Source organism: Triticum aestivum, chromosome 5A (assembly GCF_018294505.1).
Source record: "Triticum aestivum cultivar Chinese Spring chromosome 5A, IWGSC CS RefSeq v2.1, whole genome shotgun sequence".
Taxonomy (NCBI): domain Eukaryota; kingdom Viridiplantae; phylum Streptophyta; class Magnoliopsida; order Poales; family Poaceae; genus Triticum; species Triticum aestivum.
The window spans coordinates 591,147,730-591,159,927 of record NC_057806.1 but is presented as its reverse complement, the minus strand read 5'-3'; the positions used below and the strand labels follow the sequence as shown (position 1 = coordinate 591,159,927).

The following is a 12,198-nucleotide window of genomic DNA, read 5'->3' as shown; positions in this document are numbered from 1 at the left end:
CAATTAGGACAAAAAATGTCGGGGCTCAGTTGCGAGTCGAGAGTGTAATTGCAATCGGGAAAAAAAGTCCGGGCCCCAGTTGTGACTCGAGAATGGACTTGCAACTAGGGAAAAAAAGGTCGAACCCCGAGTAACGAGTTGAGGGTGGACTTGCAATTAGGACAAAAAATGTCGGGGCTCAGTTGCGAGTCGAGAGTGTAATTGCAATCGGGAAAAAAAGTCCGGGCCCCAGTTGTGACTCGAGAATGGACTTGCAACTAGGAAAAAAAAGGTCGAACCCCGAGTAACGAGTTGAGGATGGACTTGCAACTGGGACAAAAAAGTCAGGTTCCGATTACGAGTCGAAGGGGGAATTGCAACTGGGACAAAAAAAGGTCGGGCTCCAATTACGAGTTGAGGGTGGACTTGCAACTAAAATAGGGTCGGGCCCAAGTTGCGAGGAGATGGTGGACTTGCAATTGGGACAAAAAAAGGTCGGGTCCCAGTTGTGAGTCGAGGGCGGACTTACAACTGGGACAAAAAAGGTCAGGCCCGTGCTGCGAGTCGATGGTGGGCTTACAACTGGGGAAAAAGACCGGGTCCTAGTTGTGAGTCGAGGGTGGATTTGTAACTGGGACAAAAAAAATCATAGCCTAGTTATGACCCGAGAGCTGACAAAAGTGAAGCTAAACAGGCCTAGGCGAACAACATGATATGCAATACACAAACAACAACAAAGTGAGGTGGAAGATAAAGCGCTTGCACGAAAATTACGAAAACTAAATCAATCAGTGAATTTAAAATAGACTTATAAAATTTCAAAAATTATGGATTTAAAAAGACCAAAAAAAGGAAACCAAAAAAAGGTTTAAAACCAAAAGAAAAAAATGGAAAAAACAAACATGAAAAAAAAATACCCTTGTTCCAAAAGACCGGACGAAAATTACAAGTTGTCACCCTAGCGCCCTATAACTCATGGAGCATACCTATACCTTGCCTTGCTTCATCTCCGCGCTTTTCCTTTTCTTTTGAGAATGCCTCTCCCCGCTCACAATGACATTGCTTCAAAAAAAAGTATAGCCGTCAAACACACAGACAGCCCAACCCACAAAAAATGTATAAAAGAAACTGGTTATTTTCGTCATTGGGCCAAACCCAACGAAGACAACGTGACACAACTGAGCAACAAACACGACTGCATGGGATGTACGAGTGTGAGAGACAGTTGCACGAATCTTATAGCAAAGTTTTATTCTATGGTGATGGACTTAGATGTGAGGTAACTATTTCACATCAATATGTGAAATAGCAAACTCGGTATAGATATGTTTCTGATGCATTCAGAAATAATATTGTATATCGAAAAAACTTCACATGTATTAACAAAAGCCCGATAATAATACACAAAAAAACAAAGAAAAATGCACAAAACCAACAAAAAATAAAAGGACAAACGAAGGAAAATCGCTCAGGATGGAAAATAGGTAAAAAAACAAACTCTTGCATTTCTACCCTGCACCCCAAGTATATTGCATCTAGATGTGAAATAGCAAACTTGCTTTGATATACTCCCTCCGTCCGAAAAGCTTGTTCCAACCTTGTCCCTCGAATAAATATATCTAGCACTAATTTAATGCTAGATGCATTCATTTGAGGGACAAACTTTTTCAGACGGAGGACCAGAAACAAATAAATTAGGGAAGCGGATTTGTTGGAGATGCAATAAGCCGGGACAATATTTGTTCACGATCCCCTAAAGTCCAATATAATATATTCTCCTTGGCCTATCTCAGGATGCCACGATAAAGATACTAGTAGAACTCTAGGAAGAGCGAAATGGTGCAGCTCACTCCATCAGGAGATCGACAAATCTCTTGAAATTCTCGTACGAGGAGCCTCCCTCGCTGACGCTCTTGCGAGCTGCATCCCTGAGCATCCGCGCCCTCTCCGCGATTCCCTTGTCGCCGGTGAGCTGTTCGAGTTTCGCCTTCACCTCTTCCTTGGTGACGACGCCGTCCTCGCCATGCGTCACGCCCAAACCAGTCCTCCAAATGTCGCAGATGTAGCTCCGGTTCGCGAACTAGTCGGAGAAGTAGGGCCAGCACAGGATGGGCACGCCGTTCCTCGCCCCCTCCATCGTCGAGTTCCACCCGCAGTGCGACACGAAGCATGCCACCGCCGGATGCGCGAGAACCTACATGTACGTCGAGATAACCAAGGATCATGGCCGGACTCAAAACGCATGGCATGATGCTGAAGTTCTTGGCAGTGCACCGGGCGCGCACCTGCTGCTGGGGGCACCAGCTGACGATCATGCCGTTGCCGGCGACGCGCGTCTGGATTTCTCTGCGTCAATAGATTGATTGAGACTTCTCAAGGCAGTAAATTTAGTTCCAGAATATGAAGGAGCAGAGTATTGCATGGAAATGAGTAAAGAAGCAGAGTACCATTGTGGTCGAAGATGCCATCCTGTACGAGCTGGGGAATCCTGAGCGACGTGGCAAGGCACGCCGCGGACGCCGGGCAGACGGAGGCGACCCGGACGCCGAGATTCCTCGCGGCCTGGAAGCAGCACGCCATGGTGGAGTCGGCGACGAGCCACCGCACCTTCCTCTCCCCGGACGCCTCCGTCTCCCTGATGAGCTCCGCCACGTGGCCCGGCACGCGCCCCAAGACCCCGGCCAGGACCTTGCCTAGGTCCCTGCGGCTGTCGCCGTCGGCCAGGCCGTCCGGTACGGAGACCAGGCGGATCCCGTCCAGCGCCTCGCCGCCGCCGTTCCGCGGCAGGGCGTCGAGAAGGAGCTTGTGGATGGGCTCGGTGCAGACGAAGGTGACCTGGAGGCCGTGGTCGACGAGGCGGTGCGAGAGCTCCATGAGCGGGGTGACGTGGCCCTGCGCCGGGAACGGCAGCACCATGACGTGGGGCGCCGCCCCGGCCATGGCCGGTTCGCCGGTCGGGCTGAACAGGCAATGTGCGCAGCGGCAGAAACGCAGGGAGTGATGATAAGGGCGCCTTTCTGCGTCGTGCTCGTCGTTTTCCGCGGAGAAGGATGAAACCGGCCGGGGCGTCTGCTTCTGCCATATGTTCCGTCGGCCACATGTACTCGCGCGGTGAGTGAGTGAGAAGAAAGGAGCTGCGATATGTTCCTGTCTCCTTGTATGGGCACCTACAACATATAGCCATCGATAATTGACCCTTGTAAGGGAGAGTGGATTTATTCTCTCTCTCTCTCTCTCTCTCTCTCTCTCTCTCTCTCTCTCTCTCTCTCTCTCTCTCTCTCTCTCTCTCTCTCTCTCTCTCTCTCTCTCTCTCTCTCTCTCTCTGCATGGAGAGTGGATTTATTCTCCCGAGCTCCATGGAACACTGTTTTTTGAAAATTTCCAAAATTGTTTTCTAAATTTCAAAAATAACTGGAAAAATACACATGAAGATTTAGGTATATACTACTATTACTACTACATTCCTGTATAGTTTCATGAACAAATACTTCTATAGTGAACAGTGCATGTGCTAGAACGAGATGATTTTTTTTGTAGCTTGAATCGAAACGTATTCCATCATGAAAAAAAAATATGAGATGTAGTATACATCCATAGGTTCATGTGTAATTTTTTTCAAAATGTTCCAAAACTTCAAACATATAGTTTTTTGAAAGAAAAAAAATCAAAAATCAAAAATCCAAGCTCCATAGAGTCCGGGATCCAAAAGCAATTTCCGCTTCTATGGAAGCATTGGCATGTCCTGAAGCCCTGGCACTCCGCCATCTTCCTGTTGCCTTGGCTTGTATGATGGTTGTGATGGACATATCAACCGAAGCTTCGGAGGGAGCCCCATGAAATTAGGCGGCCTAAACATAAATCTTTAAGCGGCCTAAATATGGACTTATTTTTAGGCGGCCCATGAAATTAAACTTCGGAGGGGGTACAAGAGTGCATTCGGGTGGGCCAGCCCATGTAGCAGCACCAAAGTAGTGACAGGCACTAGCTCTGGTTTCTTCCGCTAAAAACATAAGCAAGCCTTGGATTCTTCGCTTTTTCTATTTTGGATTATTATTATTTTGGTTTCTTGTTATGGTTTTATAGGAAAGCACAAAATGTATTTATGCTTAAAATTCATGTTTTCAAAAAATAAACTGAGAAGATGTTTTGAAAACTGTCAACATTTTCAAATTTTAGGGTCATTATATAAAAGGAAATATTTCCAAAAAACATTGGCAAAAAATTCAAAGATTTGTACTCCCTCCGTTCCTAAATATAAGTCATTTTAGAGATTTCAATATGGACTACAAGCGGAGCAAAATGAGTTAATCTACACTCTAAACTATGTCTATATACATCCGTATGGAGTTCATATTAGAATCGAATCTCTAAAAAGGCTTACATTTAGGAATGGAGGGAGTAAAACTTATGTTTTTTTAATATTCAAACATTTGATTTTTTTAAGAACTAAAATAACAAAAGGTAATAAATTAAAATAAAAAAGACCAAAATCTTCTAAAAGGTTCCCAAAACCAGAAAACAAAACCTACTACATGGGCCACCCGGTATAGTCGCTGGCTCGGCTCGGTGCAATGCATCAACATTTTGGCGGGAGCTCCTATTTATCACGCGAGTCGACAGATAGACCCCAATCGCGCATTTTGGGACAGCCCATGTAGCAAGAGTTACGTGCCTCCATTCAAAAATAAATAAAATAGCACAAGTGACAGCCAAAACTTGATTCTCCTTTTTGGAAAGACCTGATGAGGGTTAAAAAAGAGTTACCCACTCTAGGTCAAGAATAACGTTCTTTTTAGTGGATATTATATATCTAGGGCTCCACTGAATATTAGTTTTGGGTTGACTCTGACGGATTATGAATGGATGGCCTGGTTACGTTTTGTTGACGAAAATAAATCTAACAGGAGACTAGTCAGATGTATTCCGATGAAAATTGCATATCTGGGGTTTTCTCGGTCAAATCGATGTATTATATGGCAAATGTATTTTTGGGGTAAAGCAGAACTTTATTATAACTTAAAGGTGCTCGGGCAAATCGCCCAAGGCACGCAGCTACTTGGGACGGTACAATAGTTGGCTAACACAAACGACCAGTTTTAGCTAACTCATGCCCTACATATTTTGCACCACGATGACACACGGTCACACGCTGCTTGGAGAACCACATTTTGAACTGGAACTTGATGTCCACGATACATGATCGATTCATCTTACACATATTATTTCGTGTGCCATGGCTTGGGAGCACCCGAAGCAATGGACCCATGGTAGCCGTTGAACTTCTAGAAAAAAATTCAACAGTTCTTGCAATCTTGTAACTTGACTGACCCAACTAGAAAAAGACTTGACTGACCCGGGATGTTGATCGCCACAAACAGCTATAGCACACCCGCCACGTACACAGAGCACTACCGTTGTAGGAGTATCACAGTATACGGTGTACTCTCTCATTGGCTTAGCAGGTCGATGAACTTCTTGAAATTCTTCTCCGACGAGCCGCCCTCGCCGATGCACTCGGACGCCGCGTCCTTGAGCCAGGACGCCCTCTTCCTGATGCCCGCGTCGCCGATGACACTTTCCACCTTGCCCCGCACCTCCTCCTTGGCCACGATGCCGTCGTCGCCGGGGCACACGGCGAGGCCGGTCCTCCACACGTCGGTGACGTAGCTCCGGTCCAGGAACTGCTCGCAGAAGTAGGGCCAGCACAGGACCGGCACGCCGTTCCTCGCCGCCTCCATCGTCGAGTTCCACCCGCAGTGCGACACGAAGCAGGCCACCGCGCGGTGCCCCAGGACCTGCATGCCGGAACCAAACAGATCCACACGTTACGGCACTGCGCAGCTAGCGACACGTCAAGTGGCACGGGTGAGCGTGGCGGTTTGTGGGTTTGGAGCGACCTGCTGCTGGGAGCACCAGCTGACGATCATGCCGGTGCCGGCGACGCGCTGGCTGAACTCGGCGAGCCACGCCTTGCTCAGTCCGGGGGTGAAGTCCGGGCGCACCACCCACAGGAAGGGCCGGCCGGCGAGCTCCAGCCCCTCGGCCAGCTCCCGGAACTGGCGCGGGTCGAAGATGGCCATGCTGCCAAAGGCCACGTAGACGACGGAGCCGTCGGCCCGCGCGTCCAGCCATTTGAGGCACCTCGCGTCCTCCGGCAGGAAGTTGCCCACGGGCTTCTGGAACTCCCCGTCGGCGAAGAGCGGACCGATGGGCAGGATGTTGGGGAAGAGCTTGAACGCGCCGGCCTCCGCCTCCTGGAACGAGTTGCACACGGTCATCTCGGCGAGGTCGTTGAACTTGTTGTTCCGGCACACGAGGTCGAAGATGATGTGCTGCCCCTCGGGGGCGCCGGCGTTGTTCCACGACATGAGCGACGTGTGCAGCGGCGGCATCCCCGGGGCGAGCTGCAGCGTCTCCTGCCGCACCGGCCATCCTACAGTACACGTACGGTATTCAATCGCGCCGGGCCGGACAGCCGGTGAAGAAATCGATCAGTCCACGGAAGGAGAAGCACACATACCCTTGTCGTTGAGGACGCCGTCCTGAATGAGCTGGGGGATCTTGAGCATGATGGCGAGGCACGCCGCGGAGGCCGGCCAGAAGGAGGCGACGCGGATGCCGAGCCTCCTGGCGACCTCGAAGGACCAGCCCATGTTGACGTCGCCGACGAGCCACTTCACCCTGGGCCGCCCAGCGTCCTCCATCTCCCCCACGAGCCGCTCCAGGTAGCCCGGCATGTGGCGCGAGTAGGCGTCGATGAGCTTGTTGAGGTCCTTGCGGTCCTCGTCGCCGGCCAGCCCGTCCGGGATGGAGGCGAGGTGGATGCCGCGCAGCGCGGCGGCGCCGTCGGGCGCCATGGCGGCGAGCACGAGCGCGTGGTCCACCTCGGTGTTGACGAAGGTGACCTGGAAGCCGTGGTCGACGAGGCGGTGCGAGAGCTCCATGAGCGGCACGACGTGGCCCTGGCACGGCATGGGCAGCACCATCACGTGGCCCCTCGCCATGGCTTAGCCTCTCCCTCTCCGCAGTCCGCAGTCCACGCGCACGGCAGCAGCACTAGAAAGACGCGCGCAGGGGATGCAGACGCAGTGTGGCAAACTGGCTATCACCGCACAGCACAGCCTTTTGTGGAAGGATTCCGGTCGTGGGGGACAGAAGCTTCCTGCGAAATACTCCTTCGGTTCCTAAATATTTGTCTTTCTAAAGATTTCAACAAATGACTATATACGAAGTAAAAAAAGTAAATATATATTTTAAAATATGTCTATATACATCTGTACGTGGTAATCATTTGAAATTTTTAAAATGATAAATATTTAAAAACGGAGGAAGTACTAAATAGCTTGTCTCGGTGGTGAGCTGGCGGTGAGGTCTGTCTGTCTGCGTTCTGCAGCAAGAAGCCAAGCAATCGTTCAAAGCTACAATTAGTCGCTTCTGGACAGTGCAATAATATGCATGCATGCTTATCGGATGCAGGTCGTGTTTGTCGCCTTCTAGCACTAGTAAGACAGAAGAGTCATGATGATGAAGGTGGCGGTCGCAAGGAGTTTGCTATTTTAATTGGTCGGCGAATCTCTCGTATTTTTTATCATCAGTTTTGTTAAATCTCAGTCGACTTAGACTTAGTTGATGCTATATTTTTTTGATTTTGCATGAAGATTTGTATAATTTCTTTTTATTTTTTTCTTTTTCTTTTTATATACTGGTATATTACTTAACTGAGACTTGGTTAAGTATCAGTCAACTGAGACCTAAACACACTTTTTATCATGCATATCGGACGATTGATCTGGCCGGTGGAATTCTAGCGCTGGCGAACGAACTGCAGTTGAAGAGTAAATTCTTAAACAGCAGCAGGGCTTATTAAACAGAGCTAGTGCAGACTTTACGCGCCAACAAACATTGGGGATACCCCTGGAATGGCTGGCTATCACCATGACCGCCCGACAGGCCGTGGTTTCTTTAGTGTCAACCTCCTCGTGGAACCTCCACCCAACGCCTGCGCTTGCAAAAGTCAGTTCAGGTAGGTGGTAAATCGTGGATTCCCCGGTAAATTTCTCACGCAAATTTTCCGTAAAAATTAAAAATATAAGTATGTGCTATTCAGCATGCACCACGGCAACGCACTAATGGAATTTGGTCTACGCCGAGTGCCAGGTACATTCGGTGATGGGCCAAATAAACTCGGCAAAGTCTGCCGAAAATCGTTCTCGATAAAGAGTACTTGGCCTACACCTCTTAGGCAGACAGAATTTTACCGAGGGCCAACTATCAGGGACTCGGCAAACAGTTTCCCGAGAGCCAAACGGTACCTCTTGGCAAAATAAAGAGACTTCACGGCCACGGGATGGAGACGGCGGTTGCCACATGGTACGTCTTTGCCGAGAGCTTGAAGGTGGCGTTCGGCAAGGATTACACCGCCGCGGCGTGTCCAACTCCTGATAGGCGGGACCCAAACATAATTCCGAGACATGTCTTTGTCGAGGGCCTTTCTCGGCAAACAAAATGAGTAGGAAGCTGACGCATATCCAGCTCCTAATGCCGAGACATGTCTTTGCCGCCGAGAGCCCTTCTCGGCAAAGAAAACGAATAGGAAGTTACCACGTGTCCATGACCTGACAGGCGAGCCCTAGAGCTGATGCCGAGTGACGAATTTACCGAGAGCCTCACTCGGCGAAGTAGGTGAATAGGAAGTCGCCACGTGTCCTTGAAATAGAATCGTTGCAACATATATGAGATGAGACTAACGCCATATTGCAGGCTTTGTTGGAGAAACGGGCTACTGAAGAGGAACGGCGGCAGGCAGAACAGGAGGCAAGAGCGAGGGAACAAGCGAAAACAAATGAAGGATAAAGGCGCTCGAGCAAAAGCTTGAGGTTCGGCTTTCTCTTAATATAGATATCATTTCAATATACATCTATGGACCGTGCTAATGCAAAATCAAGCGGGTGGGAATGTTGCCCCTCCTCCTCCTCCAGAAGCATAGAGAATGTGTCCATGTGGTGTGCAACGCGGCTAGAAACTTAGAATTTGCATGTGTTTTGCTTTATGAACTTACATGAATTAAGCTTATGTATGAATATGTGAACTTGTGTATGATGTATTCGAGTAATGTTCTTTTTCTATGAACTTGTATGAATTAGCCTATGTGAGCTTGTATGAATTATGCCTATGTGATATGTGTGTGATGTGCTCGAGAAATTTTTAGGAGCTCCTTCATTTGATATGATATGTCATTCTGCACTGAAGTTATAGGCAGAAAAGCGTATGTATTTATTTCCAATTGCAGGTATTAAAGAAGAAACAAATAGACAACAAAAGCAACGAGACATACCTCCGACAATAACACTCGAAATAGAATCTTTCCTGAGAGCACACGTTCAGAAGAGGGGTCACCTGAGAGCATCTCCAACAGGCGACGGTCGCACCGCGCGCAAAAAACTGATATGCCACGCACGCATCGCCTGATTTTGGCGCGGCGCGCAGCGCTGGCTCCAGCAGCCGCGCTAAAATGCAGCGCGCGCGCCGCTCCAGTAGCGCGCAAAAATGCAGCGCGCACGACTCGTCGGTGCATTGCATATGGCATTTTCAACACAAAATGATAAACATTTTCCAACACAATAAAAATTTCACACAAACAAGTTGATGAAGTTCATGCCCACAAGTTTAAAATCATGCCCACAAGTTCATCCAACCAAGTTCAAAATGCAAATCAAGTTCAATACACAAATGAAAGACACATCATTCCTCGTCCTCGTCCTCGTCTTCGTCCTCGTCCTCATCTTCGGAAGACGATTCTTCCGCCTCCGAAGATGAATCTTCCTCCCTCTCCTCATCGCGCACCGCATCACGTGAAGCTCCAACGGTGTTGGCAAGATCTTCAGCGGCATTTTCATGGGAATGTGTGCGAGCAGGCACATCGAAAGACATTCCACCCATGACGGCCGGAGGTGCACTCATGCCTCCCATGAGAGAAGCAAAACTCATGCCTCCCATGGTGGCCATAGCATCGGGGGGTGCTCGAAAGCCAGGCATGCTTCCCATTGCACCTAAACCGCCCACGGTACCTCCGAAGCCACCCATGCCACCCATGGCGCCGAGGCCATCGCCACCCATTGCACGAACCATGGCTCTTTTTTGGATCAAGACTTCTTCTTGGGCAAGATTGACATACTCCTTTTGCGCCGCATTGAGGTTAGTTGTGTCCAAGAAGAACAAGTGCTTCTCCCATTTCAACAACCTAGTCGCTCCTCATTGCTCACCTTCCTCTCCTCCAAAGTCACCTTCCTCTCCTCGGCCGCCACCCTCCTTTCCTCAGCCGCCAACCTCCTCTCCTCGGCCGCGGCATCTTGGGTCCTTGCCATTTTCCTCACCTCGTTGGCTTCTTTTCTTGCCTGCACAATAGCTTCCATAGCATTTTTGAGCTCAGCATCTCCTTTCCTCTTCTTCTTTTCAGTTTTGTCTTTCTTGCACCCATCTGGCCGCTTTGGCTTCGAGTATGAAACCGAATTGGGTGTGGGGCTTCTCTTGCCATCATCACTTGATGCATCATCCTCATCATCATCATCATCCAACTTAATTGTTCGCTTCCGTTTGTCGCTCAAATGCAAATCATCCAAATCTTCACGCTTCTTCCATTTCTCATCATCCTTCAACACTTCATAGCAATGAGGCAAAGTAAATACCCTTCCTTTCTTGATCTTCCCCTTCTTGGTTTTCCTCTCCTCTTCTTTGAACAAGTTTTGCGCAATGTTGTACTACATGAAAACAAAGCAAGTTAGCACCAACAACAAGCAAAACAAAGCAAGTTAGCACCAACATGTAAGATGAAATGGCACTTACTCTATCGTCCTCATTTGTGCCACTTGGGTTCAACTTGTCAACCGCCTTTAGACAGGCCGCCAACCTTTGACAACCCCAGTTGATTGTCGATCACCGGAACCTAAGTGATCGGTTGGAGCGGTCAATTCCACTCATGTTGCGAGCATCAAAGTGTTCCTTCATCCGGTTCCAATAAGCATCTCTACTTTGATCACCTCCAACGGAGGGATCCTTCGACACTTGCAACCAAGTATTGCATAGTAAGATGTCATCGGCGTTGGTGTAATTGCCCGCTCCTCCTTTCGGTGCGTCGACAATGCCCTCACCCTCCTCGTCCACCTCGAACTCATGGTCTTCAAAATGCATGTCATTGGTTTGAGACCAATGCGAATTGTTGGAGCCAACACCCATCGTTGACATGTATGCATCATCATTGAGACTACAAAATTTTTTTGCACAATGCAAATAAGCTATCTATATGTGACGAATGCATTCAAAAAATAACAAAAAAAAAGAAAAGTTAGAATTTTTTCACCTTGGAGGCATTTCGTCGAACATGTTGTGCGCGCCGGCCGCCGGCTCAACGAGTGAGCTTGTCGGCGCTTCAGCAGCCGCCGCGCCCGTCGCACGCCCCGCAAGCTTCTTCCTCCTCGCCTTGGAGGTGCCGGAGCCGTCCGCCGCCTTGTTTTTCTTCGCCGATGTCTTGCCCTTCTTTGGCCGCGCCGCATTGGGGAGCTTTGAGGACGAGGGGGCGGCGGCTCGGGTCGGCGCCGACGCGACGCCACCCACCGCCGAGGTCATCCGCGGCGGCATGAAGAGGCCGCGCGCGAGGCCGCTGGTCGGAGGAGCTCCGGCGGAGGCGAGGCCAACGCCACCCGGGCTAGGGTTTGTGGCGGCGGGGGCGGGGGGTCGCGGCTATAGGACGGGGTGAGCGGGGTGCCGGCGCGTGCGTCCATGGGTGCGGGTCGCCGGCGCCGGCGCGCGTGGGGCTTTGGAGGGGGAGAAGAAGAGCACAGCGCAAGCATCGAGTGTGCCGCGCGCGGAAGCGGGCGCCGCAAATACACCGCGCAAGGTACCGCTTCCTGCCGTGCGCCCAACTGGTTATACCGCGCGCGCGGTTATTGCGCGCCCGCTGGAGCCATCCGCTGGGTTGCGCGCGCTAAAGTGGGTATATTTACGACGCGGCGCCTGTTTAGCGCGCCTGTTGGAGATGCTCTGAGCGCCGTGTCTTAGCTCTCAGCAACGACAACGTTTCTGATCCCGCAAAAAAGACAACGTTTCTGGACTCGTATTATATACACACACACACACACACACACACACACACACACACACACACACACACATATATATATATATATATATATATATAAACACTATTCTGATCACGGGATTAGA

The 12,198-nt window shown here is 49.7% G+C and overlaps 2 protein-coding genes across 3 annotated transcripts; both read right to left on the bottom strand.

Moving 5' to 3' along the window:
- Positions 1 to 1,402: 1,402 nt before the first annotated feature.
- LOC123105073 (UDP-glycosyltransferase 83A1) lies at positions 1,403 to 3,114 on the bottom strand. Of its 2 annotated transcripts, none has more exons than XM_044527056.1 (3): positions 2,427 to 3,114; positions 2,265 to 2,315; positions 1,403 to 2,173 (listed from the first exon to the last, which is right to left on the bottom strand). In XM_044527056.1, exons 1-3 carry the CDS (start codon positions 2,917 to 2,919, stop codon positions 1,791 to 1,793), a joined length of 927 nt encoding a protein of 308 aa, XP_044382991.1. In that variant the 5' UTR covers positions 2,920 to 3,114; the 3' UTR covers positions 1,403 to 1,790. The 2 variants fall into 2 exon arrangements, with proteins under 2 accessions (XP_044382991.1, XP_044382992.1); XM_044527057.1 differs by having other exon boundaries at positions 1,903 to 2,173; positions 2,265 to 2,325; positions 2,427 to 3,111.
- Positions 3,115 to 5,111: 1,997 nt separating this feature from the next.
- On the bottom strand, positions 5,112 to 7,093 carry LOC123105072 (UDP-glycosyltransferase 83A1). The gene is made up of 3 exons (XM_044527054.1): positions 6,500 to 7,093; positions 5,877 to 6,412; positions 5,112 to 5,774 (listed from the first exon to the last, which is right to left on the bottom strand). The coding sequence occupies exons 1-3, from the start codon at positions 6,981 to 6,983 to the stop codon at positions 5,427 to 5,429; spliced, it is 1,368 nt and encodes a 455-aa protein (XP_044382989.1). The 5' UTR covers positions 6,984 to 7,093; the 3' UTR covers positions 5,112 to 5,426.
- Between the last annotated feature and the right edge of the window lie 5,105 nt (positions 7,094 to 12,198).

What these genes read in the sequence shown, in the direction of transcription:
- LOC123105073 (XM_044527056.1), bottom strand. Translation starts at nt 2,919, where the DNA reads ATGGCCGGGGCGGCGCCCCACGTCATGGTGCTGCCGTTCCCGGCGCAG. An exon ending in TGGCATCTTCGACCACAATG is followed by an intron (nt 2,316 to 2,426) that starts GTACTCTGCTTC and finishes AGAGAAATCCAG; the next exon opens with ACGCGCGTCGCCGGCAACGG. An exon ending in GCTGGTGCCCCCAGCAGCAG is followed by an intron (nt 2,174 to 2,264) that starts GTGCGCGCCCGG and finishes ACGTACATGTAG; the next exon opens with GTTCTCGCGCATCCGGCGGT.
- LOC123105072 (XM_044527054.1), bottom strand. Translation starts at nt 6,983, where the DNA reads ATGGCGAGGGGCCACGTGATGGTGCTGCCCATGCCGTGCCAGGGCCAC. An exon ending in CGGCGTCCTCAACGACAAGG is followed by an intron (nt 6,413 to 6,499) that starts GTATGTGTGCTT and finishes CGTGTACTGTAG; the next exon opens with GATGGCCGGTGCGGCAGGAG. An exon ending in GCTGGTGCTCCCAGCAGCAG is followed by an intron (nt 5,775 to 5,876) that starts GTCGCTCCAAAC and finishes TCCGGCATGCAG; the next exon opens with GTCCTGGGGCACCGCGCGGT.